Source organism: Diabrotica undecimpunctata, chromosome 2 (assembly GCF_040954645.1).
Source record: "Diabrotica undecimpunctata isolate CICGRU chromosome 2, icDiaUnde3, whole genome shotgun sequence".
NCBI lineage: Eukaryota > Metazoa > Arthropoda > Insecta > Coleoptera > Chrysomelidae > Diabrotica > Diabrotica undecimpunctata.
The window spans coordinates 136,161,727-136,189,151 of record NC_092804.1 but is presented as its reverse complement, the minus strand read 5'-3'; the positions used below and the strand labels follow the sequence as shown (position 1 = coordinate 136,189,151).

The 27,425-nt window shown below is 32.0% G+C and overlaps 1 protein-coding gene across 2 annotated transcripts in view; it reads right to left on the bottom strand.

The window, feature by feature from the left end:
* The window catches only part of kra (basic leucine zipper and W2 domain-containing protein kra), a 63,135-nt gene that overhangs the window by 23,223 nt on the left and 12,487 nt on the right, over window positions 1-27,425 (bottom strand). Inside the window, exons 1-3 of one of the 2 annotated variants that reach the window (XM_072523551.1) lie at window positions 21,611-21,629; window positions 14,269-14,339; window positions 970-1,146 (exon numbers count right to left, since the gene is read on the bottom strand). In XM_072523551.1, coding sequence (XP_072379652.1) covers window positions 970-1,146; window positions 14,269-14,329 — 238 coding nt within the window. In that variant the 5' untranslated portion in view covers window positions 14,330-14,339; window positions 21,611-21,629. Of the gene's footprint in view, window positions 1-969; window positions 1,147-14,268; window positions 14,340-21,610; window positions 21,630-27,425 lie in introns of those variants that run through there. The other variant, XM_072523550.1, reaches the window with a different exon arrangement.

Below are 27,425 nucleotides of genomic sequence, written 5' to 3'. Positions count from 1 at the left end.
CAACTTAATTTGCGTGTTCTTGTGTCCACTGAAGTCGATAAACGCAATTTCATTTGGATAACACAGGCACTCTCACAGGTCTTCGAGCTTTTAATCCTACTTCATGCAGACTATTTCTAATGGTTTGGCCACTTACAGATACCTGATGAGTCTCTTGAAGCCTCATTTGTAATTGTGATGCAGTTACAGTGCGATCTAGCAAAGCCTGCAACCTAATAAAACGGTCTTCAATCTTGTTGGTTATCTTTGTACGGCTTGTATTACGTTCAGTAACATTACCAGTTTCTTGACACCTTAACCACAAACGATTAATGACACTTCTAGTCGTGTGGAAGACCTCAGCAACGCCTCTTTGACTTCTGCCAGCTTGGAGCATCCCGATAGCACGCCACTGCGTTTCGCGATTTAAATGGTGTCTCTGCATTATTGGCAATTGCAACACTAAACAAAAATCAAGTACCAATAAATAAATATTACTTTTTAGCTTATATTGTAATATATATTTGTATTGTAATTATATTTACAAAAAACGCATATTTTGTTAAATATTTTTATTTTTGTGTTTTTCTTATAATGTTTAAGCTATTTAATTAAAAGAATATATTGTCTGACGGAACTTGTCTTCCGATTTTCCTGTCTGACGGATGAAAATTTTCGACCCAGAACCAAAAAAAAGTCGCAGAGGGAAATCGTGTCAGATTCGGGCCAATGAAGCGATACTCAAAGTTTTGAGAGAGTATCTTATCACTTTTTTGCCGACGGGCACTCTAACTAAAATGTAACTATAATTAATTTGCAACTATGATACGGAACAAAACCATGTTGATCAATAGTTTCAGCTATTCTATTGAAGTAATAATAATGCTTTTTTTATGGTCATACAGAATTGTTTGATCTAAATTTCCTTCAAGTATATACTTCGAAAAATAAATATAAATAAATATAAGGCCAATAAAAAATTCAACTTACCCAGGATGCCCCCAGCGATGAGTACATCGAAGAGACATTCGCCATAGCGACGATAATCTAATTTGTTACCAGCACTGTCCAAATATCGAGATATAGCTTCAAAATCGTTAGAACATTTATCGAGTCCAGAGATTATTGCATCCCTAAACCCAGTTGGATCATACCTCTCTTTTTCATCTGAAAAACAAGCAACATCCAATTAATTATTTTATTTATATTGGATTTTGAAATAAAAATCATAATTTTTACATTTTATATTTTTATAATGCTAATTTAGTTATATCAGATTTTATGCGACAATTTGAATTAGATAGAACAGGAATTAATTAGTAAGTAAATGGTGGATCTTTCGAGTAAGTAAAATAAGTAAGATTCTTCTTTGCAGTTAATGTCATTCAAAAATTTGTTCAGTGCAGTGATCCATGAGGCCAAATGGAGGACACACCATCTACATATTTCCACCATACTGTGGGTTTTTGTTCATGTTTGTATACAGTATTTTGCTCAAATTCTTCCATCAATATATCAGCTAATAATTTTACTTTTTTTTTATTCAAAAAGTAGTTGGCGCCCTCTTTCTCTTTCTGTTCCGTAGAATAAATATTCGCCCTCTCTCTATTTCTGTCCGGTAGAATAACTATTCGCTCTTTCTCTTTCTTCCAGATAGAATAAATATTTGCCTTCTCTCTCTCTCTCTCTGTCCGGTAGACTAGATATTCTGTTCTATGTTGACAGAAGAGCTAATTCCATCATAGGCATACATCCTATGACATCTGTGCATCTGCAACTTCATTGCAGTCTCCCACTGACTTTCTGTCAATCTGCTTTTCTGACATGGTGGGATATTATTTTTTTGTCTATAATTGAAATTTATAAAAGAAGGCAAAATTATTATAAGGCATAATAATATAAAATAATATAATAAGGCATAAAAATATCATTTTATCGTCTTCAGAATTCTCTTAGGGTGAGTACTTTCAGTGTAATCTATATTCTATAATTCTGACAACATTTTGAATATTCATAACCTTACTTCTTTCAAAGCCACGTTTTCAATCCTTGTGCATGTAGGAATCTAACAAAATTTAACTAAGTTCAATAGTAATCCTATTTCATTTTATCCTTGCCATCTGCTATTTGTTTCATTGTAATTTTGGTAAAATAATTGGCAAGGAAGTTAAACCCCCTTTGATGTTTCTCTAATACAGGCTGTTATTGTATTTTAAATAATTGGCTGTATTGAAGATTTTATTGGTTTTATGGGATATTTCTGTAACACTTTATTGGAGGACCTAATCACCTAATTGGGCAAATCGATACCTAAACTCCAAAACCTCTCAACTGAAAATCTGGGTTTCTGGATGTATGTTTAAAAACTCTCAATTACCTTAAATAATTTTTGTGAACTAAAATTCAGTAATGTTTAACTCAAATCACATGGAAAGTTGTGACAATAATAAAACAAAGAAAAATAGATATTCTTCGTCCATTTATTGTTATAAACAGCTTTTTGTCCATACTGTAAAATTTGAAGATTTTCAGTTGAGAGGTTTTGGAGTTTAGGTATCGAAATATAATATGGAATAACTGCAGCTGTCAGGAGCTAACTGGGAGGCCACAGAAATATAATAGCAAGCAGCCCATCGATCCCATAAGTATCGTTCAAATTTATTTAATGTAAAGCATTGGCAGGGTTGTTTTTGCTATTTAAATATGTTTTATGTGTTCAATAAACATGATTAGTTAAATAATTGTTTTATTTGCTACCAGCTAAGTAACTTCATTGTTTAATTAATAGTTTAAGACAAGACGGATTCACACTTGGGAGACTGAGCTAGGCGAAGCATAGACGATAAGCTCCCATGGTTGATTGAAGTATTATTTTTATAATAGTATTTTAATTCTCTTTGGTAGTCTTATCGTTACAATAGCTGATATATTCAGTTTTGTTTTTGTTCTCAACGAATCATCCTTTTTTAGATTAGTTTTTATTATTTTTAAGTTTTTTTTTCAGAGGTTGAATAGGTTGGTAATATCAAAACTGACTAGCATGTTGGGATTGCAATATATTTCTGCTAGTTTTTGAAGAAATTGTTGTGAGTCCTTTATAAATTCTATTCTGATTTGTCTCGTTTGAAATATGGCTTACTGCTGTTGTTATTAACGGTTTAACATATGAGTTTTAAATATTTCTCAGACACGTTAACATCTCTGTTAAAATAATTATTGTTTACCAACAGTTTAGATTGAATAGTTAACTGGTTATTAGCGTTTAATGGTTTATAATTTTCAAATGAGAAACGTGTGTTCTATTATTAAGTAATTGAGAGTAAATAAATGTTTTAACAACAAATAATTATTGTTAATGAATTATTATAATATAACAGTATGTTATGCTTGTTAAAACAAAAATATTTTATTTTGTACTGTAAAGTTTCAGCTGTATTTTAGGTATCAAAATAGCATAAGAAAAATTTCAGAAGATGTTAAGATAAAATTCCAGCGATATTACACTATATAATTTAACCAACTAACGTTTTAAATATAAATAAAATAAATCATTTACAATTCGCCCTTGATAATGAAATTGAAGGTTCCAATTGAGTGATGAATTTGTAATTTGCAATGATTAATGGATAAATGAGCAATGTTAAAATGGGCAAGCACGGTAAAAAATATTGTGCTTATGAAAGAATAAATAATTTGTTGAGGAAGCGATTTTTAAGAGAAATTCCAAAATTTATAACACAAGGCACTTAATATTTTATTTGGATGAAACATGGATAAACGAAGATCTTTGTAAAAAAAGTTTGGTAGGAAAAAAAGGTTACAAATGATCGTCAGGAGTTTACTGAAGGCTTGTCTACGGGATTAAAATTTCCAACTTATAAAGGTCGTCGTTTGTTTATCAGTGTTATTGGAGGAGGTACGGAATTGAACCCGATAGAGAATATGTTATTAGACAGAAGAACAACAACAAACTTAATGGATGCGAAAACTAGGAGGGGAACAGTATACAGTTCTTATCGAACGAGTCCAAAACCAGCTGAAAGATCCCTTTCAGATATTTAAAGAGCAAAACAGGCAACGACTCTGTTTAATGTATCTTCTTCTTAAAGTGCCTATCCGTTCCGGATGTTGGCGATCATCACGTTTAATGGCGTTTAATGTATATATGGAATATATTATACGTTTATTAGTTCTAAACTTATTTCAATTTAAATAAATATTTTCTATTTGATCATGGCAGAAAGTAAGACAAGGATATTTAGACCATTTTACATTTTAATTTATACAAAGTGTCTATCTACATATGTATATGTCTAATTATATTAACAATATCATGTTATGTTCGGTTTATCCATGTGCGTATTATAACTATGTGCGATTTATTCCCAATATTATACCTGATAACTTTCAATCCAGCAACTTAAAAAAACTAGTCAATTATATTGGTAATTATGTCTTACGTAATTTAGTTAAGTAATTGCGTACCCTACACAAATGAAAAATAATTGATTCTATTCACTTTGCAAAATTATGCCTCTTTTCATCATACATAACTAATACCACTCAGAACTAAATAAACTGAAATTTTATATTAGTCACATGTGAACTTTGGATTGAATGTAGACACTAAAATATCTATGAGATACTACTATTGAACAGATAAGAGCCTAAATTCAGTATAATAAATGAACAAGTCAAGGACAAGTTTACTGATAATTTAATTACTTTCCTTATGCGACGTCCAAGTAACTTTGTTAAGAATCATATATGTATTAACATTTACATTATACTCAATTAGTCTTTTAATGTGGTAATGGTACTAAAAATATACGCTAGTTTTAAAATTAACTTTTGAACTAATTCTAAAAATAGACAATAATAGAGATTGAAAAGGGTAATCTCGTGGTAATCAAACTATTGAACACATTCAATGAACTAAACGAATGAATATGTTTCGGATGAAGAATGGAAGTATATTAACATAACACCTGTTCACTTAATATAATATCTATAGTACCGTATCAATATGACTAGTTCCAAAACATTATAGTTTTTAATAAAATGTAATATCATTGACTCTACAAACTTTTAATAGTATTTTGAGGTTTTTTAGGCGGCCAATAGTGATTCTTAGCATTTTTCTATGTATATGTGTTTATAAATCATAAAATATTTTTAAAACATATCACCTCAACACGTCAGAACAGAAAACAATTGTTATTTGTTCTGTCGTATAATTGACTAGATATCGAGTAGAAAACAATTGAACATATTACAGAGGCATGAGAGAAATCAAGAAGGGTGGCATAAAAGAAATCCTGCGGAATTATTTGACGTACTCGGAAAGCAGGAGATGGGTGACATCAATTATTAATATCAGACAATAGAAGAAAAACTGGCTATTTATTATGCGTTGTCCTGTCTTAGCTATGAATATTAAATTTCAACTGGAATATCTTACTTTAAAAAAATAATTTTATTTTGAAAATACAAAGAGCAAAGTAACGTGTTATAATTTTAATTATAATGAATGAATATAATAAAGAACGACAAGTTATTTTATAATATTAATAACTGCTGACTCAGTGGGAACATGTAAAAACCTCGGGTTTCGCTGACTGCTGATACTGCAGGTGTAGGAATCCTTATCGGCTCTGATAGTTAAAAGGATTTGAAATCGGATACCTTGGGAGTCGTCGTTATAAGTCAAAGCCTAACTGCAATGCAACACTCATAATTAAAAAAAATCTTATTACATCCGTACGGCAATAATTTAGTGCCTTAACCCTTAGCTGGTCCGGCGTCGTCTGACAGACGATTCCATATTTTTAATTATATTTTATTGGAAATTGGCACCGCCCACAGGCAAGTACTTCTATCTAATCCTTAAACTATTGGAGCTTGACAAGTGAGTGTATTTGCGACAAGTTTCTCTCAGTTCCTAAAAAGTTATCGCAACAATTAGGTCGAGAGTAGTTCCTCAGATGTGTACAATGAGGAATGTGATAGTGACAGTGATGTAGACGATATTTTGGAAGACCATAACATTGAATCTGAACACGATACATGTTCGGAATTTTCTGATTCTGACGAGCCTGCAGATTGATGAATTAGCGATAAGTGATAGTGACAAAACCTATGTTTATGGTAAAAATCGACACAGGTGGTGTACGTCAGAAGTTATCCCCTCATCTAGAACACGTAAACACAACATTGTCATAAAAGTGCCAATTCTAAAAACAAAGGCAAAAATGCTCGGTGAGGCTGCGATACCCTTGTCTGTTTGGAATATGTTGTTTAGTGATAACATTCTACAACATATTGAGCATAATACAAACACAAAATTACGATCAATGCATGAGAAATATTCTGCTAGTTCTATCCATCATCTTAGAGAAATGGATGTTATTGAGTCAAGAGCATTTTTGGGAGTCCTTGTTTACACTACCATTTTCAACTCCAGTCACGAAAATATAGACCGTTTATTTGCAACAGATGGAACTGGAAGAGAAATATTCAAAGCAATCAGGAGCAAAAAAAGATTTGCTGTTCTTTTACTTGCTATCCGATTCGACAATCCTGAAGACAGGGAGGAACGCAAAAAAGATGATCCAACTGCAGCTATTTCATTTATATTCAATACTTTCATAGAAAATTGTCAAAGTGTATACGGACTTGGTCAATCTGCCACAATTGATGAAATGCTTGTAAGTTTTCGAGGTAAATGCCGGTTTAAAATGTACATGTCTAACAAACCGGCTAAATACGGACTCAAAATACAGTGTCTTACAGATACAAGCAATGGTTATTTATTTGTATAATGCTTATATCTACAGCGGAAAAGACTCAGATGGATTTGGTATAAGTGATGAGTACAAAAAATTCCTAAAGCCTACACAAGCTGTGTTGCGCTTAGCTGAACCGCTGTTTGGTAGCAACCGAAATATCACAGCTGATAATTGGTACTCTTCTATTCAATTATTAGATATTTTACGAACGAAAAACTTGACTTATGTGGGCACACTGAAAAAAAAAATAAGGCTGAAATACCTCCATCTTTTCTGCCCAACAGAAACAGACCTGAAGGGTGAACAATTTATGGATTTAGGGAAGAATGTACCTTAATTTCTCATGTAGGAAAAGTGGGAAAGGCTACAGTACTTATATCTTCAATGCATAGTAGACGTTATAGTGAGTGATCCCTCTACTGAAAAACCAGAAATTATTTCTTATTATAATGAGAATAAGGGAGGTGTAGATTCCCTAGAAGAGAAATGCTCCAAAAGCACCTCAAGCCGTTGAAACCGAAGATGGCCCTTAACGATTTTTTCCGCATATTGGACATTTCTATAGCAAATTCATATATTCTACATCAGTGTTACAAAAACAATCCAGTAATAAAAGAAAAAAGTGTTTTTGCTTTGGAGTTGGCTATGCAGTTAGTGCAAGATCACATGAAAAGACGAATGACAATGACGAACATTCCACGTCAATTACGTCTTACAATTAGCCAGATACTTGGGAGTTCAAGAAGAACAAGATGACAATCAGACGGATGTTCATATTTTAGAAAACGCAAGATTTGCAGTTTTGTGTCCTAGCAGAAATCGCAGGATGACAAAATACCTGTGCTTGCGTTGCAAAAAGCCTGTTTGTTTGGGATGTACAAAACCACTATGTTAAAATTGCATTTAAAATTGGTAAAGTTTGACTGATGCTGGAAACAAACATTTTTGATCGATTTTTATTTTACCTAGTTTTTTGTTTGGTGCGCAGTTTGAACATTTATGCTAGGAATACATTTTTTTTTCATAGTGGTTTTTATATATTTGTTTAATTACTTTACAAAACTATGTACTTTTTCACAAATATTTGTATGGATGTCAGTTTTATTTTAATATTTTTTTCTTAACCCAAATAATGCCCAAATCTAATACGTTCACTTTTATATAAATATATCAGGGTATGTGGTAATGTAAAAAAATTGTTACAAATGTTTTACAAGGTTTTTGACAGTTAAATAAACAACAAAAAAACTAAACTAAAAAATGTATACTGTCTATTTATAGAATAATTGCATAATAGGGGCTAAAATTAAAATGTTACATTCTTGTTACATTGATTGGAAAAGGGTTAATCAAATTAATAATCGTTAAATCCTTTTTTAATATATTTCTTCATATCAACAAAATAAAAATTTGTAACACCAATTTGTTATTGTTTATATATTTTCTAGGCTACATTTAATGTAGAGCAAGTATGTGGATTTAAATTGTCTACACGTCTACCTGCGTACATATGTTTACAACATAATGAACAAATAATATAAAAGTGTGATTTCTACGTGCAGTTTACTTATGAATGATGATAATTAACGAATACTACAAAACTTTTTAAAGCAGCTGATAATCATGCAAATTACTTTAAAAATGCGCCTAATCACCATGTACTAAAAGTCTGGCGATAAATTCTTACACCAACAAAACTTCAGGCAATAATAATTTGATTAAATCATATCTGAATTGTTAACAAGTGTTGAAGCCAACTTTTTAATAAAACCATTATTCCTAGAAATTTTACTGTTTCAAAATTGTCAAATCACGAAAATATTTATTTGCATGCTTCAAAAATTTCACCGAAAGACGTGGATGGTTTTTATAACATATTTCATTACATTTCAACATTTATTTTGCAGCGAATATCAGAACTACAAGATGTGGAAAGTTATACTTTGTTTATATTTAGGTGTTTAAAGGGCAATGTATAAGGTAATTTTAACACTGATACGCAAACGTATAACGGCAAGATCTCGATTAGTTTTTCAGCGTAGAGAAAAAATTCAGTAGAAAAAATCCTAATCGAATTTTTTATATCAACAGAAACAAAAATCATAAAAATAATCAATTACCAACGATGTAATATACTAAGGATGGAACCTATGAATAAATACTTGCGTCCAAAGTAGCTATAATCTATTTCTAATGAGTGTAGAGTAATAAAATCTCATGAAGTATTCAAAAGCGCTACAGGGTAATCCGTCAATAATCCGTCAATAAATTCCGTCCGCATTGCAAAATTCTGTCGTTTCATAAAGAGCAGGTAGTTATCACCCTGTTTTAAGGGATTAGTCCATTGTTATCGACAGATAAACACTGAGCCAGAGGCGCGCTAGTGGGTTAATTGACAAAAGAATATGCATTCTTAAAAATCATATTAAAGGAAATAAAAATGTAATACAGCAGAACAGTGTTATTAAAAAAATATAAAATGTAACAATAAAATATATACGAACCGAAATCGGGAAATACTCACAAACACACACGAATGAACTTTACATATTGAAACACTTGTGGGGAGTTTAAATCAATTTATTCACAAAAACTACAAAAACTTTACTGGATACGTTATTACAATTCTACATCACTATAGTCTTCATCCGAAGAACTGTCATCATCCCCTGGTGTTATAATTATAGGGTCAACCACCTGATCGACCAAGTTGTCCAGTTCCCACATTTTATCTTCCTCTTTTAAAACATGCTGGATTGCTTTTTGCCAGTTTTCTGATGTGATTTCCATAATGGCTTGATCAAACAATACCTTGACATTTTTCATTTTAAATGTGGTATTGTGCCTTGCAACATATCCTTTAACTTGTGCCCATATAAGTTCTATGGGATTTAATTCGCAATGATATGGCGGTAGGCGTAGCACAGTTACTTTATACTTTTCTGCTACATCTTCTACGGCATATTTTATGAAGCGAGATTTATGTTGTTTTACTACGGCTAGTAGTTCCTTCTTTATTGAATTCGTCTCAAACTGCATACCTTTATTTGACAGCCAGTTAATAATTTCTTGCTTTCTCCAAGCTGAAGTTGGTACCTTCTCTATGCGCCTTGAATGGTAGCTTGCATTATCCATAACCACGACCGAATCAGCTGGAAGAAATTTTAACATTTCCCCGAAGTAGTCTTCGAAGACATCCGAATTCATGTCCTCATGATAATCTCCCGTCCGACACGACTCAAAGCTTAACAAACCTTCTTTTAAAAATCCTTCTTCGCTTCCAATGTGAGCAATTATAAGCCTCTTCCCTTTTCCCGAAGGCACTTTAATACCCGTCGAAAGGCCTTCTATGAAAGCTTGGCGAGCACTTGTTAAATTTTTATCTTGCCACATTTTTTGGACTATATAACCTTCGTTTATCCACGTCTCATCAAGATAAAAAATTTTCTTGTGCTCTCTGCGGTACTGTTTTATAGTTCTCAAATATTTTCGTCTCCAGCAAATGATTTCATCACTTTCCAGTAATAGTGCCTTTCGATTGGGCTTTTCCCAGGAAAAATTCATACTTTTTAAAGTTTTCCATAAAAGTTTTCTGGATATCAAAGGAATATCGTTATCTTGGCTTATCTCCATTAGTATTTTGTTAAGGGTGGGTATTTCCTTTTTAAAATAAAACGAATGAACTTTTCTTCGAATGTCACGTTTGGTGTCTTCACCTAAGATTTTTATTGGTCTTCCTGATTTTCTCTTGCATGGACTTAACTGGCCTGATATCTTTCTTTCTCGCAATAATTTAAAAATCGTGGACTGTCCAATTCCAGTCATTCGGGCACATCGCTCAACACTTTCTTGCACAGACAAACTAGGGTGATCGTGTTTTATGCAATCATATACATTTAAAATTATAACTTTTTCACTAACAGATAGCGGAGAATTTTTTACACCTCTTTTCTTTGGAGTAAATGTCGCCATTTTATAACTTTTTCACTATTTCTATATCACAATATTACTGTACGTTTAATTGGTGTAGTAACAATTACTAACTCGAATGTCGAATGATAATAATAAAATAAAAGAGGGATTATAATGAAAGTGTAAGTAAAACCTCATTACGCGTTATTAGTCTTCATGTTGATTTATTTTAGTTCTTAGTAATATTAGGAGGTGCGTCATACCCTTATCAGTTTCTTCTAATGCTTTTATTCGTTCAGTAAGGAAGTGAATTTGTTTTTATAAATAAAAATGTAATTAGCTTTAATGACCATATAATGGAATACGAGTTTGAAGAATAAGTTAATCGAAAAATTAAATAAAATTGGTTATCACAAAATATCCAAAATATGATATTTTGAGGTACATCAATTTTTGACGACGAAGTTGACATCCGTCCATTTGCCTACGCCCATGACGACACCGAAATTCAGGCAAATTTTATGACACTTCATGATTTATTACTCTACACTCATTTGAAACCAATTATAGTAACAATGACTGACTCTTGTTTCCGGAATGTCAGTGGTTTACGAAAGAAATTCTTTTGGTACATATATATGTACAATAATTATTTATTTTCACATTTTATTACATTTATTTACATTTTTTTATTTACATTTTTGAATAAAAGATATAATGACGTTTAACGAATTTATTGATTTACCAAAAAGAACAGATTAAATTATTTACTTAACATATATTATAATGGTACCTGTTTAACTTTAAAATATCGGGGATAACTATATTCACATTAAGAGGGTAGGCGCAAAATTTTGGGCCAATGCTTTTTAAATGCATTCATTTTTTTCGAATCCTGAGAAAACTATAAGTATTTTTGAAAAATTTAAACGCAGAATAAAAGAATACATTATTACCGAGGGCCGAAAGTCCCTGAAAACTTCTATAATGTTTATTTTAATAAGTTACAGGGGTGAAAAAGAAGGGTGATTTTTATTTTCAAATATCCCATTCAAAAAAACATTTTGTTTATTCTAAGGGACTTTCGGCCCTTGGTAATAATGTAATCTTTCATTCTGCGTTTAAATTGTTCAAAAATATTTGTTAGTTTTTTCAGGATTCGAAAAAAATGAATGCATTTAAAAAGCATTGGCCCGAAATTTTGCTCCTACGCTCTTAACCATCTGTCAAATTAACGTCTGACATTGTAGCCGATAATAAGACGTCAGTTCCGTCGTTGACCAGCTACATGTAAAAATATCAACATGTGCCATCCTTGAATATTACATCGTTGTCAATTACAAACAACCAAGGTATAGTAAATATTTTAAAAATGAATTAATAAGGCTGTGAAGATATTGTCTTGTGACGTTTTAATGTTATTTCATATCTCAATGGGAATTGAACACAATTTTAAATTACTTAAGAATGTGGCGAATTTCACAAAACCTTTTATTAGTGGAATTATAATGCAGTTGTAAAAAGAATTAGGACAGCTTCCATTCAACAATTAAAAATTGTGCACCAACTTTCATGACCCCGACCGAAGACTAGAACTGTGCAAATATGCCTAATAAAATTAACCAACAGCCCGATTATATAAAAACAATTTGTTTTGGTGACGAAAGTACTTTTTCTCTCAATGGAAATGTTAACACACACAATGTGAGGTATTGGAGTGATACAAATTCTCGCGTCTTTTGTGAAACGCATACTCAATTTCCAAAAAAAGTTAATGTTTGGGCAGGTATTTTGGGAAACCACATAGTTAGGCCTGTTTTTCTCAATACTAACTTAACCGATGAAGTATATCTGGAGATGTTACAAAATACAATTGAACCGTTAATACTTGAAATTTCTGGAGGATAATCCAGATGAATTCGGTAACTTGGAAAAAACGTTCCAACAAGATGGTGCTCCTGCACACCATTATGGTGCAGTAAGACGTTACCTAGATGAGAATATCGTGGTAGATGGATTGGACGACGTAGTAAGATAGAATGGCCAGTTCGGTCACCGGACCTCATAGCATTAGATTTTTTTTTGTGGGGATACTTGAAATATTAAGTTTACGCTACAGCACCCGACAATATTGAAATTTTGAAACAACGGATTGTTGAAGAATATAGGGCAATTTCCCCCGACACATTTGAATGAGTACGGCAAGAGTTTAGAAATAGGATGCATTACTGTCAGGAAGTAGATGGAGCACATTTTGAACACTTACTATAAGAACTAGTTGTTAAATATTTATTAATTAAATGAGAAGCTACAATTTTAGTATTTATTTACTTTATTCATCAAAATGAGCTTAAACCCAAACAAAATTATTATGACTGAATAAGTATTTTCAATACCTTTCAAACGAGGTATCACTTGTCATAAGGTCCTATGTAAAATTAATTGTCACCGTGGCGCTGTAACGTCATCTGTCACTATTACGTCCCCTGTTATGATTAGTTGAGAAGCCTACGTCTGTTTATTACCTCCCTCCAAAGTTCACTATCATAACAATAACCGTTCAAAAGATACGAGGAGGGGATGGACTTTTGACTAGCACTATATAGTCCATATAGGATATAACGGTAAAAGTAGTAGAAAACCTCTGAATTTTTTTATGTGCATCGATTTGTTGAAATTTTGACAGTAGTTAAAAAATGCTCAAAGATCAAAATCTACCCCCATGGCCATATGTGCTTTTTCTCTGGGGGTGGTTACCACCCCAATTCGGGGGGTTGGAAATAGTTTATACATATAAAAAAAATCATGGTTGTCGCTGGAATAGTAAATTTTAAATCAAAATATTCTCTAATCCAAATACATTTGAATAATTAATTTGTCTTTATTACTACAATGACCGTAAAATAGTACTCAATATTTGTATTGTAACAATGTACGTACAATTCTCCATATTGAAACAAAAAAACTTTCATAATAAAAAGGGCAATACGACTCCCTCTCGGTCCCTTCACTGTTGGATTCTTGCGAGTCTACTGCATGTTATAAAATTTTAGATCCAAAAAGATATTAACATATTATAAGATTGGAATGTCGTGACAGTATAACAATATTGTACAAAATATGATCGATTAAAGTGTTCAAATAGCACCTCTTTTATTATAACGATTTAAACTTTATATTGTTTTTAAATTCGATCCATATTTTCGTTGTAATATCTATTTTCTAAAATTCTATTTGAATTTTTTCATGCTTTATTGTTCTTCTGAAACTAGTTAGGGCTCAATTTTTTATATGAATTATCTTGTTTAATAATTTTTTCTCCTTATTTTTACGAAAATATTATTTTCTTTGTGAATTATTGATACGTTTCTCTTACAATGCATTTCTTATGAGTAATTCGCGTTAGATATAGCCAAAATGTAAAGTAAAATACAATTTATATAATATTCTACAAAAATCTTTTAAAGTATTAATTCCACACATGAACGAAAAGCTTGTAATGTACAATTATTAAAAATATTTATAAATTATTATTTTAATAAATATCTTTTAAAAAATATTTTTTTATTTGAATGTTTCCACCACCTACCTCTTTTTCTGGTCTTGATGCGTTGACCGGATAGAACTGGTTTTTCTACCTTCTGACTCATACAAAAAATTCTGCAAAGAAAACATACATTTATAAAATATCCTGAAAATCAAATCATCAAATTAAAGTTTCATTTTATTTATTATTGAGAATCATTTAAAAATTTAAGGCAATCTTTGCTATTGTTTTATTACCCGCAAGAGACTTCAGAGTGCATGAGATAATGACTGAAGTTATTATGAAATTAATAATGCTTTAAATTTGTATTTTCATCTTAGTCCTGTCGGGATAGCACTTGATCTTGCATGTCAAGCTGCCCCAAATTTTATTATTTTAACCTTCAGGGGGGAGTTGATAGTAGTGTAAATTTAAAATCCTTACTGAATTTCGCCGTTGCGTCAGCCGCCATATTGATTTTAAAGGAAAACCGTTTTTGTACCGTAAGGAAAAAATAGTGAAAGGGAGGGAGGCAAGAAACATAATTATCTAATTATCTCGTTTATTATTAACTTTAAAAAAATTAAAGAGATCAAAATTTTATAAAATATAATTCTCTCCACTTTTGCTTATATACAAATATACTTATACCATACGGTCCATATGTATGGAATAAATTCGTTTTTGGCCTTATTATGTACTATCTGAAAAAAACCTGAAACAGGTCGATTTTTATTCTTAAATTGACAATTTACAGTATGAAAATATTATCCCTTTCCAGTACCCCCTTTGAATTATAAGCACTCCCTCGAAAATTTTAAATAACAAAGGAGGTCGTGTGGCACCTTGTTAGAAAAGGATTTTAGTCCTCTGTTCAGAAATATAAAGTTTTTTAAGTTTGGTGCAATTATAACTAAAAAAATTGATTTTTAAGATGTAAAATTTTGACAATGTCTCGATCACAAAACTTTAGGTTGAATAAAGATAATAATGTCACATAATATTTAGAATCTATTTTTCAATGTAATTTTCAATTAAATTAAATGTTCAAAATGACCACCATTCACTTCTTGACAATAGTCGAGGCGATTTTGGAATTCTCGCACAACATTTTGTACGACTTCGGGGATTATTTTGTTAATTTCTTCCGTTATCCTAACTTTTCAATCAGCAATACTGTTTGGTCTATTAAAATATACTTTAGATTTTAAATAACCCCATAAGAAGTAATCGAGAGGAGTCAAATCTTGGATCTAGCCGGCCATTTGATCGTTCCACGTCTTCGAATCCACGTATTGGGAAAAACCTCGTTAAAATAATTTCTAACTATACGTGCAAAATGCAACTATTTTGTTTTGAAATATTCCGCACCACACATTTATTGATTTTCTTCCTGACTTTTTTATTTGCTTAATTTTTCTTTTTCCAGTTATACTTCGCCGGTTAAGTTAGTATTGAGAAAAACAGGCCTTTCCAAAATACGTGCCCAAACATTTATTTTTTTTTTGGAAATTGAGTATGCGTTTCACGAAAGACGCGAGGATTTGTATCACTCCAATCCCCCACATTGTGTGTGTTAACATTTCCATTGAGAGAAAAAGTACTTTCGTCACTATATGTAATCATCTTCATTTAACTCCTGAACCAACTGAACTTTGTAAGGGTGGTAGTTTTCTTTATGCAAAACTCTCAAAATAGATGATTTACTTACATCATTGACGGCGGCCAGTTTTCGAGTTGTCTTATGCGGATTTTCCACAATCTCTAGAAGTACATCTAACTTTTTTTCATCAGTAAATTATAACGAAAACTTCTTTTCAATTTTTCTAACTGTAGACTGCGAAACTTGTTGACCAGGGTATTTATTATTTAACATTTCACAAACCTCCTTTTGAGTTCTTGTTTTATTACCAAAACCAATCATAATTAAAATTATTCTATTCTTTGAGCCTAGGATAAATGAGACATAATGACATAATTCAATTTAATACGCGCACAAATATTATACTGACGTCTTTTAGTAACTTTAAATACCTAAATGACAGCAGCAGCCTACTAGATTCATATCAATTGTTTATTTTGCTTTTTTACTAATGTTTTATTATCTTTAAAGTTTTTTTCCTAATATTTAGCAGAACAGATACGAAAATACCTGATTATTTCTAAAGTATATTTTAATAGACCAGGCAATATTGCTGATTTAAAATTTAGGATAACGGAAGAAACTAACAAAATAATCCCCGAGCTCATACAAAATGTACGAGAATTCCAAAATAGCATCGGTTATTGTTAAGAAGTGAAAATTGGTGGTCAAGTTGAACATTTAATTTAATTGTAAAAATCAATTTTCTCAGTTATGATTGCACAAACTCAAAAAACTTTAGATTGCTGAACAGAGGATCCCTTTCGAACAAGGTGCCACACAACCCACTTTGTTATTAAAAATTTTCGAGGGGTGCTTGTAATTCAAAGGGGGTGCTGGAAGGGGATAATATTTTCATACTGCAAATTATCAATTTAAGAATAAAAATCGACCTGTTTCAGATTTTTTCAGATAGTACATAATAACGCTAAAAATGAATTTATTCCTTACATATGGACCGCATGGTATATACATACTTCACGTCGTGAAGTTAATAATAAACGAGATGATTCATAGGAAATCGCATTTGCAACAATTTCAATCCCTACCTTTTTGGTCAAAAAAGAAGAGTAGAACTATTTTTTTATCGAACGAAAACGATATATTTTTTAACGATATACAATTAAATTACAAACAAAGAGGTTTTTATAATAAAAATTAAATTTTTGCTGTAAAAATAATTTTATAATTTTTATGTAATAGTCGGAAATTAAATACTCAGTGGTTATGATAAATTAAAGAAGGATGCCTAACGACAATATGTATGTGTTGCCTTCTGGTTATTAGATAAGCATGAGCTTATCATTGTGACAGTCAAAACGAACCACAAGAAATAAATATAGTGACAGAAACAGAAAACATCCGAAAGCTATACAGGAATAATATTCAGTGGAATTTCGGTATACGACAGGATGTTTTGACTTTACCGAACACTAAACCAACATTTTCCATAAGAAATAAGTATAGAGAACTTAATCCGGTCTCATGCAAAAAATTGTATTCCTGATATCGGATCTTTGATTAATGAAGAAGGAACTTCCTGTAAAACTTTCTGATCTGCGCCAGGAGAGGGACTATACATTCTAACCGAATGCTATTGTGTTACAGTCCAGTGATTAATTCTTGACAGTATCTTTCCATATCATTACCAATTTTCATTAATGTACTTGGCCAGAAAAACAATAACTTCCTCTCTTTCAGTTACCGCTCGATTACAAATGTATCCAAGGTTCATTATTTTGTCGATAGGAAACTTCCTGTCAGGCTTTGAGTGAGCGATATTAAAGTTATTTTTCCAGAAATGTCATGAGGTAATTATGTCTCTGAGGAATAGGTAGATTTATATTTTCTGAATATCCGTTTGCACTTCGTCCAAACACTAATCTATACGAAACAGGATTATTGGCTTGTTCGCGTGCAATAACTTCCTCGTGTGATATAGGTCCTGTTTGACATTTTCTTCCAGAAAACTTCCTTTTCTTCTTTCTTCATTAAAATTGAAAAATTATTGGGGAATAGAACACTGAATTTCAACAAACTCTCAAATCCAAAATGTTTAACTAATCCATATGCGACATCAATTAAGTCGTATATTGGGTAAAACGATTCGTTCAATCAGGGTTTGATTGAACATCAAACGACATCGAATTGCGACAGCGGACGTATACGAATATACCACTATATTATTAAATAGTGGTTATACAAATACATCAAAAACATTGTACATATTTTTACTATCTTCTAGGTAATAATGCCACATAAATTTTATTTTATGTCACAATTTGCGGTATTTTAGATAATAAAAAAGCGGAGATGTCATATTTCGAACAATATGAAAGATAATTAAAAACAGTGGTTATACATTTGAAGAAAAAGAAAGAAAAATATGTCCGAACAATCTCTAAGATTATTTCGAATTAATTTTTAGTTAATAAGAGTTATTATTTAGAATGAATCTAATGAAATAGTACATAATATAAATGAAAAAAATCAACTTGCTAAAAAATTTAAATATTTTAAATGTGCTATACTTAATTGAATGCAAAAGTCGTATAAATATAGACATTATATTCCATTGTTTACATATTTATCCTTACACAAGAGATTATTGAGCAGTAAGAGATTTAAAAAATACAATTTTTCAAAATGTACACACAAACAAAGCAAACAGAAAGCTAAAAGTTAGGTTAGGTTTAATTATAATAATAATAAACGTATTATGCATCAACTCTGCCTGGGGGTTATGAGCGCGAGGACTGGGTGGACTGAGTAGCTCAGAAGCCGCGTTCATGCCCACAGCCGGTCCCAATACCGGATAAAAGAGGAGGGTTAATGGACCAGGTTAGCATCCTACCCAATGTAAAAGAAAACAAGGCTCAAAGAACCGATATAAAGCTTCGGACGCAGACGGCACCTAAGATGACGAACCACGCAAAGAAAAGGGAATCGAGAAGGAAAAATAAGCCCACAATCAGATTAGCAACATGGAACATTACTTCTTTCAACAATAAAGACCAATAGATAATAGAAGAACTGATAAATAAAAACATAGACATTTGCACAATCCAAGAAACCAACAAGAAAGGTAAAGGCCAAAGAGACTATAACCAATATTTTCTAACATACAGTGGAGTGAAGAAAGAAAAACGAGCACGAGCAGGCGTAGGTATACTTGTTCATACAAATTTTAAAGATAGCATAAATAACTGCCGTTATATCTTCGAAAGATTAATACATATGAACATCACAATGGGCTATCAAAAATTAAATGTCATATCTATCTATAGCCCCGAGGACTGCAAACCTAAGGAGGAACGAGAGGCATTCTACGAACAATTGTAAACCATCCTGGATGAAATACCTCATGAAGAACCCGTAATTCTTATGGGTGACTTTAATGCACGAATCGGAAATAAAATAGTTCCAGGAGTAAAACAAAGATTTAATGAAAACCATGTCAATGCAAATGAAGAACTCATGGTTAATCTCAGTGCTTTTAAAGAACGAAGAATCAATAATACACTTTTCGACTAGGAGCTCTAGTATATATATTTACATTTAAAAACTCCAGGGGGCACAAATCTATGATTGAATTTATAGTCACTAATAGAAAAATCCACCCAAAGCAGATTCTAGACATCCGAACTTTAAACTCAGTAGACAGAGGGAGTGAACACAAACTAGTACTAGCAAGACTAAGAATGAAAATAACATTAAAACATTTTCTACAGGAAATCACCAAGGAAAAATTCAATGTAGAATCACTGTGTAACGACTTTACAAGAGAAATGTACCAAAGGAGGCTAGCACAGAAGATAAAGCTGAAACAAATAGACGAAATCGAAGATATAAACGCGAGCTGGGAGAAAATTAAAAACAACATTGAAGAATCAGCAACAGAAACTCTAGGAAAACGCAAAGTCATACTGAACAAAAGAAACAACAACAATACACCATGGTTTAGAAAAGAAATAAAAGAGACATGTAAAGAGAAACGAGAGGCCTACACGAAGTACAAAACATTAAATACTCCAGAATCCCGAGACATCTATAGAAGAATATGAAATGAAACAAAACAGTTGGTAAGAGAAACAAAAAATGAACACTGGGAACAGTTTACAAAAAGGATGGAAAGCGACTTCTATGGTATACAAAAACAAATATGGACAATATGGTCAATAAACTAACAACTTTATCAGATGAACAAGGATTCAGATCAGGAAGATCCTGCGTAGACGCCGTATTTGTACTAAGACAAATAACAGAAAAGGATATTCAAGTAAAATAAACCAGCATATCTATGTTTTATAGATCTGACAAAGGTTTTCGATCGCATTTAAGTCGAAGACATCTTACACCTACTTAACTGTATAAAAGAAACATATCAATCACTATTATACAAACCATCGAAAACATCTACTTCCATAATCGAATAAAGGCAAAGATAAATGGAAATCTAACAGTGTGTATACTAGTACAAAGCGGAGTCAGACGGTGACTCGTTAAGCCCACTTCTCTTTAATATAATAATGGACGAAATAATACAAGCAGTACATAAAGGTCATGGTTACAGAATGGGAAAGAAAGAAATCCAAATATTATGTTATGCAGACGACGCCGCATTAATCGCCGATACAGAAAACGAGCTCCAAAGATTAACACACATCTTCAATACAACAGCCAAGAAATATAATATGATAATATCAGCAGAAATAACCAAATGTATGACTTACATACCCACTACGATGTAAAATCGAAGTTGATGGGAAAATAATAAAGCAGGAAGCAAGGTTTAAATATCTGCGGATAGATATAACTAGTTACGGAGACGTTGAAGAAGAAGTACGACAAAAAAGCTTAAAATCAAGTAAAGCGGCGGGATCTCTTAATAACACAATCTGGAAGAACAAACACCTAAGACAAGACACAAAAACAAGAATCTATAAAGCAGCAATTACACCTATATTAACATACAGGCGGAGACAAGACCTGACACATCTAAAACGAGACGACTACTAGAAAAAACAGAGATGAAAATACTTCGACGAATATCAGGGAAAAGTCTATTGGATAGGGAGAGTAGCGAAAACATAAGAAGAGCATGCAATATAGAAGACATAAATGGATGGGTGACAAAATGGAAACAGAAGTGGAACGAACACATTCGTAGAATGGCAGAGGATAGGATTGTACGAATAGCACGAGATAAGTCACCACATGGACGAAGAAGTATTGGCAGACCAAGAAAAAGACGGTGCGATAATTTAAACAATTTAGGAGGCTAACATTGAAGAAGAAACAGGCTTTAAACCTACATACAAGAAGGAAGAAGAAGGTATTATGTATCCTGTCCTGTGTTGCTATGCGTAAAATGACCAAGGTACAGCAGACAATTACATAAAATGTTATTTATTGTTCGCCCATATCATGAAGTTCTTTCAGTTAATCAAAATTAAATTTTTAGCTTTGTGTTTATATTTTGAAAAATTGATTTTGTAAATCTGCTATTAAATACGCAATGGACTCTTGTGTTAGGATTTAGTTTTAAATTTAATACAGTTTTCCAGCCTTTTAATTCATCAACTGTCTTTTTATTATCAAAATAATCGGTTAAAACCACTGAACCTTTTTTGGAGCAGGTAAGCAATGAAATAGGTGTTTATTTATACGACTTTTAATGTAGCATCCAATTATAGCACGTTTAAAATATTTAAATTTCATAGCACGTTTATTAAAGTTTAAAACGTTAAATAGTTAACTTACTTGTACAACTGTTTTCACAAAAAAAAAAAGGAGAAACACTTGTAGAGACTTGTACTTTCGACACGAATACTGAATTAAAACTGAAAAGTTGTGTGCAATACGACAAATATTTTAAACAATGGAGTGACGGCATTAAATAGTAATTTCCAAATTCCAACTAGTTCCTTTGTATTCGGGGGTTATTTATTTAACAAAAGATATTCTTCAATTTTGTCAGTAATAATGATGGTTAATGTGCCCAGTACCGAACTATTGAAAACTCATTAGAAATCATTTACATAAATATTAAATCTGAAATTTGTAAGTTTCTATTCTTTGTATTTCCGCAATATCGAGAAACAATTCATAATATACATAACCTACTGTCTGTTCTACAAAAAGTTTATACAATTAGTAATTGACGGGACAAAATCAAATATAAAAAGGTGTAAACTTTCTTATTCGTCGCTTTATTTGTATTAGTTTGATGATTAGTTTTTTCATTATTATTTATAAGTGAATATTTCGAGCAATTTTGTAAAAAAAAACTAATCATGAAAATATGAGAAATAATGTATAAAGTAATGAAATGTTAAGGGTCTAAGCAGGGAGACCCATTGTCAACTGCACTTTTTAACATATAGTCTAGGCGGGATCTGTTTTGGATTGTGACATTTTCCATAGGAAGCTATTTTTTGCTGGAATCCCTTCAGGATGTGCCCAATATCGATAATCACGATATGCGCCAGTCGAAAACCCTGTGCTAAATTTTTTATTTAACAAAATCTGAAAACAATTAAAAATTTCTCATTTTTTTGCTCCTATTTTCGTTTATAATTCGGAAAATATTTATCCTAGAGAAAAAACTATAAAAGTTAAAAGTTTCTTTATTCAATTTTACACAATATTTCGTTAGCTAGAAATTGAAAATTTAATGTTTATTGTTGAAAAAATAGCAATAATTGGAAAAAAAGTACAAAAAAATGAAGTTAATCCTTTAAATGTTTTCGACTTTCTAAACTTGACTTACAAGCTCCATATTCCGCCTAGAAAAACCTTTTAATATGTTTAAAACGTGTGCTAAATTTTGTTAAGATCGGTCAAATAGGTTTTGCATAATAATTTTGCAATCCAGCCTACTGGAAAAAAATCGCAAATTTTCAAATTTATAGTAGGCCCTCAGATAGTTGCATATTTGTTTAAATATAAAGGAAGGCTCAAACTTTCAAACGTTTTTTGTAAAATTCAAATCGGTTTACTAGGAGAGCCTAGAAATTTTTTTAAAGTTTTAAACATTTTTAGGCTTATAAACAAGTTGAATAACTTTACGAGCTTTAAACATATCAATTTCAAAATTTTTACACTTAAAGAACATTAAAAGACGCTTCTTTAAAAAAAAAGATACATTCGGCTTACTGGTTGCCGAGATATTGAAGGTCAAAGTTGGCATTTGCCGTGTAACCATAAGTGATAGAGGGCTCGTTTTTAAACAAATACCCTCGTCTTGTTTAGTACTTTTTATATGAAAATTTTACGTAATGCGCTTCATGGCAACATCCATAAAAAAGACAAATAAAAAACCGTTTTCGCGTAAAATGTCGCTCGGAATGCATGAGAGGTGGTGGTGGGGGACCAGGTGGTGGAATATCTCGGCAACCAGTAAGCCGAATGTATCTTTATTTTTTTTAAAGAAGCGTCTTTTAATGTTAAGTGTAAAAATTTTGAAATTGATATGTTTAAAGCTCGTAAAGTTATTCAACTTGTTTATAAGCCTAAAAAATGTTTAAAATTTTAAAAAATTTTCTAGGCTCTCCTAGTAAACCGATTTGAATTTTACAAAAAACGTTTGAAAGTTTGAGCCTTCCTTTATATTTAAACAAAAATATGCAACTATCTGAGAGCCTTATTGAGGGCCTACTATAAATTTGAAAATTTGCGATTTTTTTCCAGTAGGCTGGATTGCAAAATTATTATGCAAAACCTATCCGACCGATCTTAACAAAATTTAGCACACGTTTTAAAAATATTAAAAAGTTTTTCTAGGCGGAATATGGAGATTGTAAGTCAAGCTCAGAAAGTCGAAAACATTTAAAGGATTAACTTCATTTTTTTGTACTTTTTTTCCGATTATTGCTATTTTTTCAACAATAAACATTAAATTTTCAATTTCTAGCTAACGAAATATTGTGTAAAATTGAATAACGAATCTTTTAACTTATAGTTTTTTCTCTAGGATCAATATTTTCCGAATTATAAACGAAAATAGGAGCAAAAAAATGAGAAATTTTTAATTGTTTTCAGATTTTGTTAAATAAAAAATTAAGCACAGGATTTGCGACTGCGCATATCGTGGTTATCGATATGGGGCACATCCTAAACAGATTCCAGCAAAAAATAGCTTCCTATGGAAAATGTCCATTATGGTCTGAATTTCTACAGATCCCGTCTAGTCTAATAGTCTTAGCTAATATAATACAAATTATGCCACATGCAAATGACAGAACTGACGGGCAGAATTTATAAAACAGTCATCAGACCACTAATGACACACGAGGCAGAAACACAACCTGACACAGAGAGTACAAAAAGGATGTTAGAAATAGCAGCGATGAAAACGCTTAGAAAAATTAATGGTAAAACACTACGGGACAGAGCTAGAAGTACACACATAAATGCAAGGTGGAGAACATCAAGGACTGGATAAGAAATAGAAGATTAGAATAGAACGATCATATAAGCCGAATGACAACGAATAGAGTAGTAAAGACGGTCCCCCGATAGGAAGACGATCAGTAGGAAGACAACGAAAGCGATGGAACGACAACGTACTGGAGGCACATTGGAAAACAGACAGAGTCATGTCTACATAAAAAGAAGAACAAATCACTTTATAACTTTGACGACGAGTTAATAATTTCTTTTCTTTTCTTATCCCCTGGAGAATAGTTATGTTAGTTGTGTTGTCCCCTTAACATACGTCGATAGCACCACATTTCAAATGCCTCTATTCGTTTTACGGCATTTTCTGTGAGACTCCAGCTGTCTATTCCTAGGAGGACACTAAACACTTAACATCTAACAATTCTTAAGCGCATATTGATTATGCGTAATGAATACGTTAAATAGTATTAGTTGTAGAGAATCTTACCAAGGCCGTTAAAATGGCTTCTGGCTTTTTTACGAGTTTTTATCTCGTAGCTATGATCCCAGCTATCCTTAATATTGCAGCCCAAGTAGCATATTTTAACTCTTTCTAACGGTGTATCCTTTATTGGTAACTGGTATCGTTTATTGTAATTTGGGCGTTTATGTTGTTCTTACTAATGATCATTATTTTTGCCTTCTTCCCAATTAATTTTCACTACGAACAAAAGGAAATATAATAGATGACGGACAGTAAAGGGCCCTGAGACATGTACTAAGAGCTAAGGATGTACAAACAAAACAAAATTAAGCATCTATTAAACCATCACAAGACCAGTAGTCCTCGTGACGGTGAACTTTGGCAATTACACCAAAACGAGAAAGGAATGTTGGTAAATGACCAGGAAAATATTCGGAGGAAAGAAGAAAGGCAATAGAAGCTAAGGAGAACCAACACTGAACTGTAGTTGTATGTCCAGCTTTCAAAAAAAAATTTAATAAGAGCATGTACAAACACTTCCAGAACAGAGAATAACAAAACTGTTAGTTGCTGATATGAGATATCACCGACTAACTTTTTGGGCCTTTTCATAACCACCGATAAAATCTGGGTCATCCATAATACTCGCAAAACCAAACAGTAGTCTAACAATAGACACACAAAGATAATGCGATCCCAAAGAACGCAAAAACATCATTGTCAACAGGAAATTTGTAATGTCAAAAAATGGAAAAATAAATGGCGAGCATTATTCAAACAGCTTACTGATGAAGTCAAAGAGAAATTGCCTCATTTGGTAAAGAAGAAAACGTTTTTATCCACCAAGATCACGCACCTGAAGGTAAAGATTGCAGTAGCAAAAATTAATTAATTTCATTATTACTTAGGGCTTTAAACGCCCTATTCTTCATATTTGGCTTTAAGCGATTATCGTGTTATCAAACCTGAAAAAAGGTAAAAATTTTCTTCTAATTTTGCGTATAGTCCCAACCATATATTGTTATGAAATATATACTTTATTCAACCATATCAATAAATTTTTGTGGCATTAGTTAAATAAATTATCTTTATATTGATAAATTAAATTGGCAAGCAAATAGTTTTCCTAAATTATTCAAGGAGTTACTGAATTAAACATTTACTCCTTTCTGTATAAATTATTTATAATTATTGATAGCGTTGAATGATATTACTGAAATTTGAGAGGACGTTTCAGGATGTTTTAGAATGTATTCGACGATGTTTTCCCTAAACTTAGTAGATGTGAAATAATTTTTCCGTTCGTGCTGTTTCCCTTTAACGTGGTAATGGAGCTTGAGCTAGGCAATGCCAATAAAAAAAGAATGGTCAGCCAATTACGAAATAGTTACCAGGTCCACAACATCAGGTCAGAAACCAGTATTAGAGGAGGATTTGTGTACCCTTACAGAACAAACCAAGCAACTTAAGATATCTCAGCAATGTTTATCTGGAACTCAAAATATAAAGTTCAGGAACATGAGTGAACGCACAAGTAAGATCAGGAAAACTTTCAACTAGTTCTCGAGGGAGAACTGATGCAATACAGACTGCTAAGCGGATCAAGAACACTACAACGAGAAACTTACAAAAAAAAGCAAACCTGCAACTTTCTCCTCAAAAAATTGGGTTGATACACTCTTTATATCACGAAAGACTGAAGAAAAAACTCATTGTAAAGGCTAAATAACTTCCTAAATAGTGCTGGCAGTTATACTGCAGAGACAGAAGTGGGGATCTGAAGGTGATATCTAAAAGATCAAAGCAAGAGATCGAAGAGGAAGAAAAGGCATTCTCAAAGTTTGGTATAAGGGTCTCGCAACCATGTGACAGGAACAAGCAGTTTCTCGCCCAAGGCGTGAAGAATTAATTTCGGTCCTGACAAATTTGGCAACACCTTGTTGTTTTGGCGCGCTATTTTCTTCCAATGAAACTAAGAAAAAATTGTATTCGTAATAGGCTATCGGATGACCAGCTTTTTCCATTACTAAAAATGTCATCCTCACAAATGCAGCCGAATTATGACGAAATCATGCAAAAACAAAAACAATTCCACATGTCTTATATCCCCACAAAGTCTTTTATTTAATAGATAACATAAAATTTTAATTAAGTTACCTACGACTGTTTTGGTATCTCAATCGTTTATTTTGTAATATTGCACAATAAAAGTATTTCCGAAAAATCAATATTTTTATTTCAGCCAAACAACATAATCGAAAATGCAACAGCTTGGTCCGCATTTATTTCTTTAGTAAATATTGGCACGCGAAAGAAAAAAATTCCCCATCCCTGCCCTAATTTATCGACAATTTCCTAAAACTAAGAGCCCATCCTACCGAGTTCTCTAATATCTCTAATATAAAACTAATGTTTATTAACAGCTGAACACGCAACATTATATCCTATTATGCTCTGGCTTCCTATTAAATACAAAAACTAACCCGAAAGCGTTTTGTCCCTTTTTATTCCAGGTGTCAAGGAACTGGATTGTCACAACATTCACATGATTATGGATTCTCCGCCCGTTACTTGTTGTCTTTTTATCAACAGTCTCCACAGTTGAGAACCATATACTCGTACTGGCCTTGAGTATTTGTAGATAGACTAATTGACAATTTAGAATTATTTCTTATCATTTATCCAATACTTTTTTTGTATCGAATATTAGTC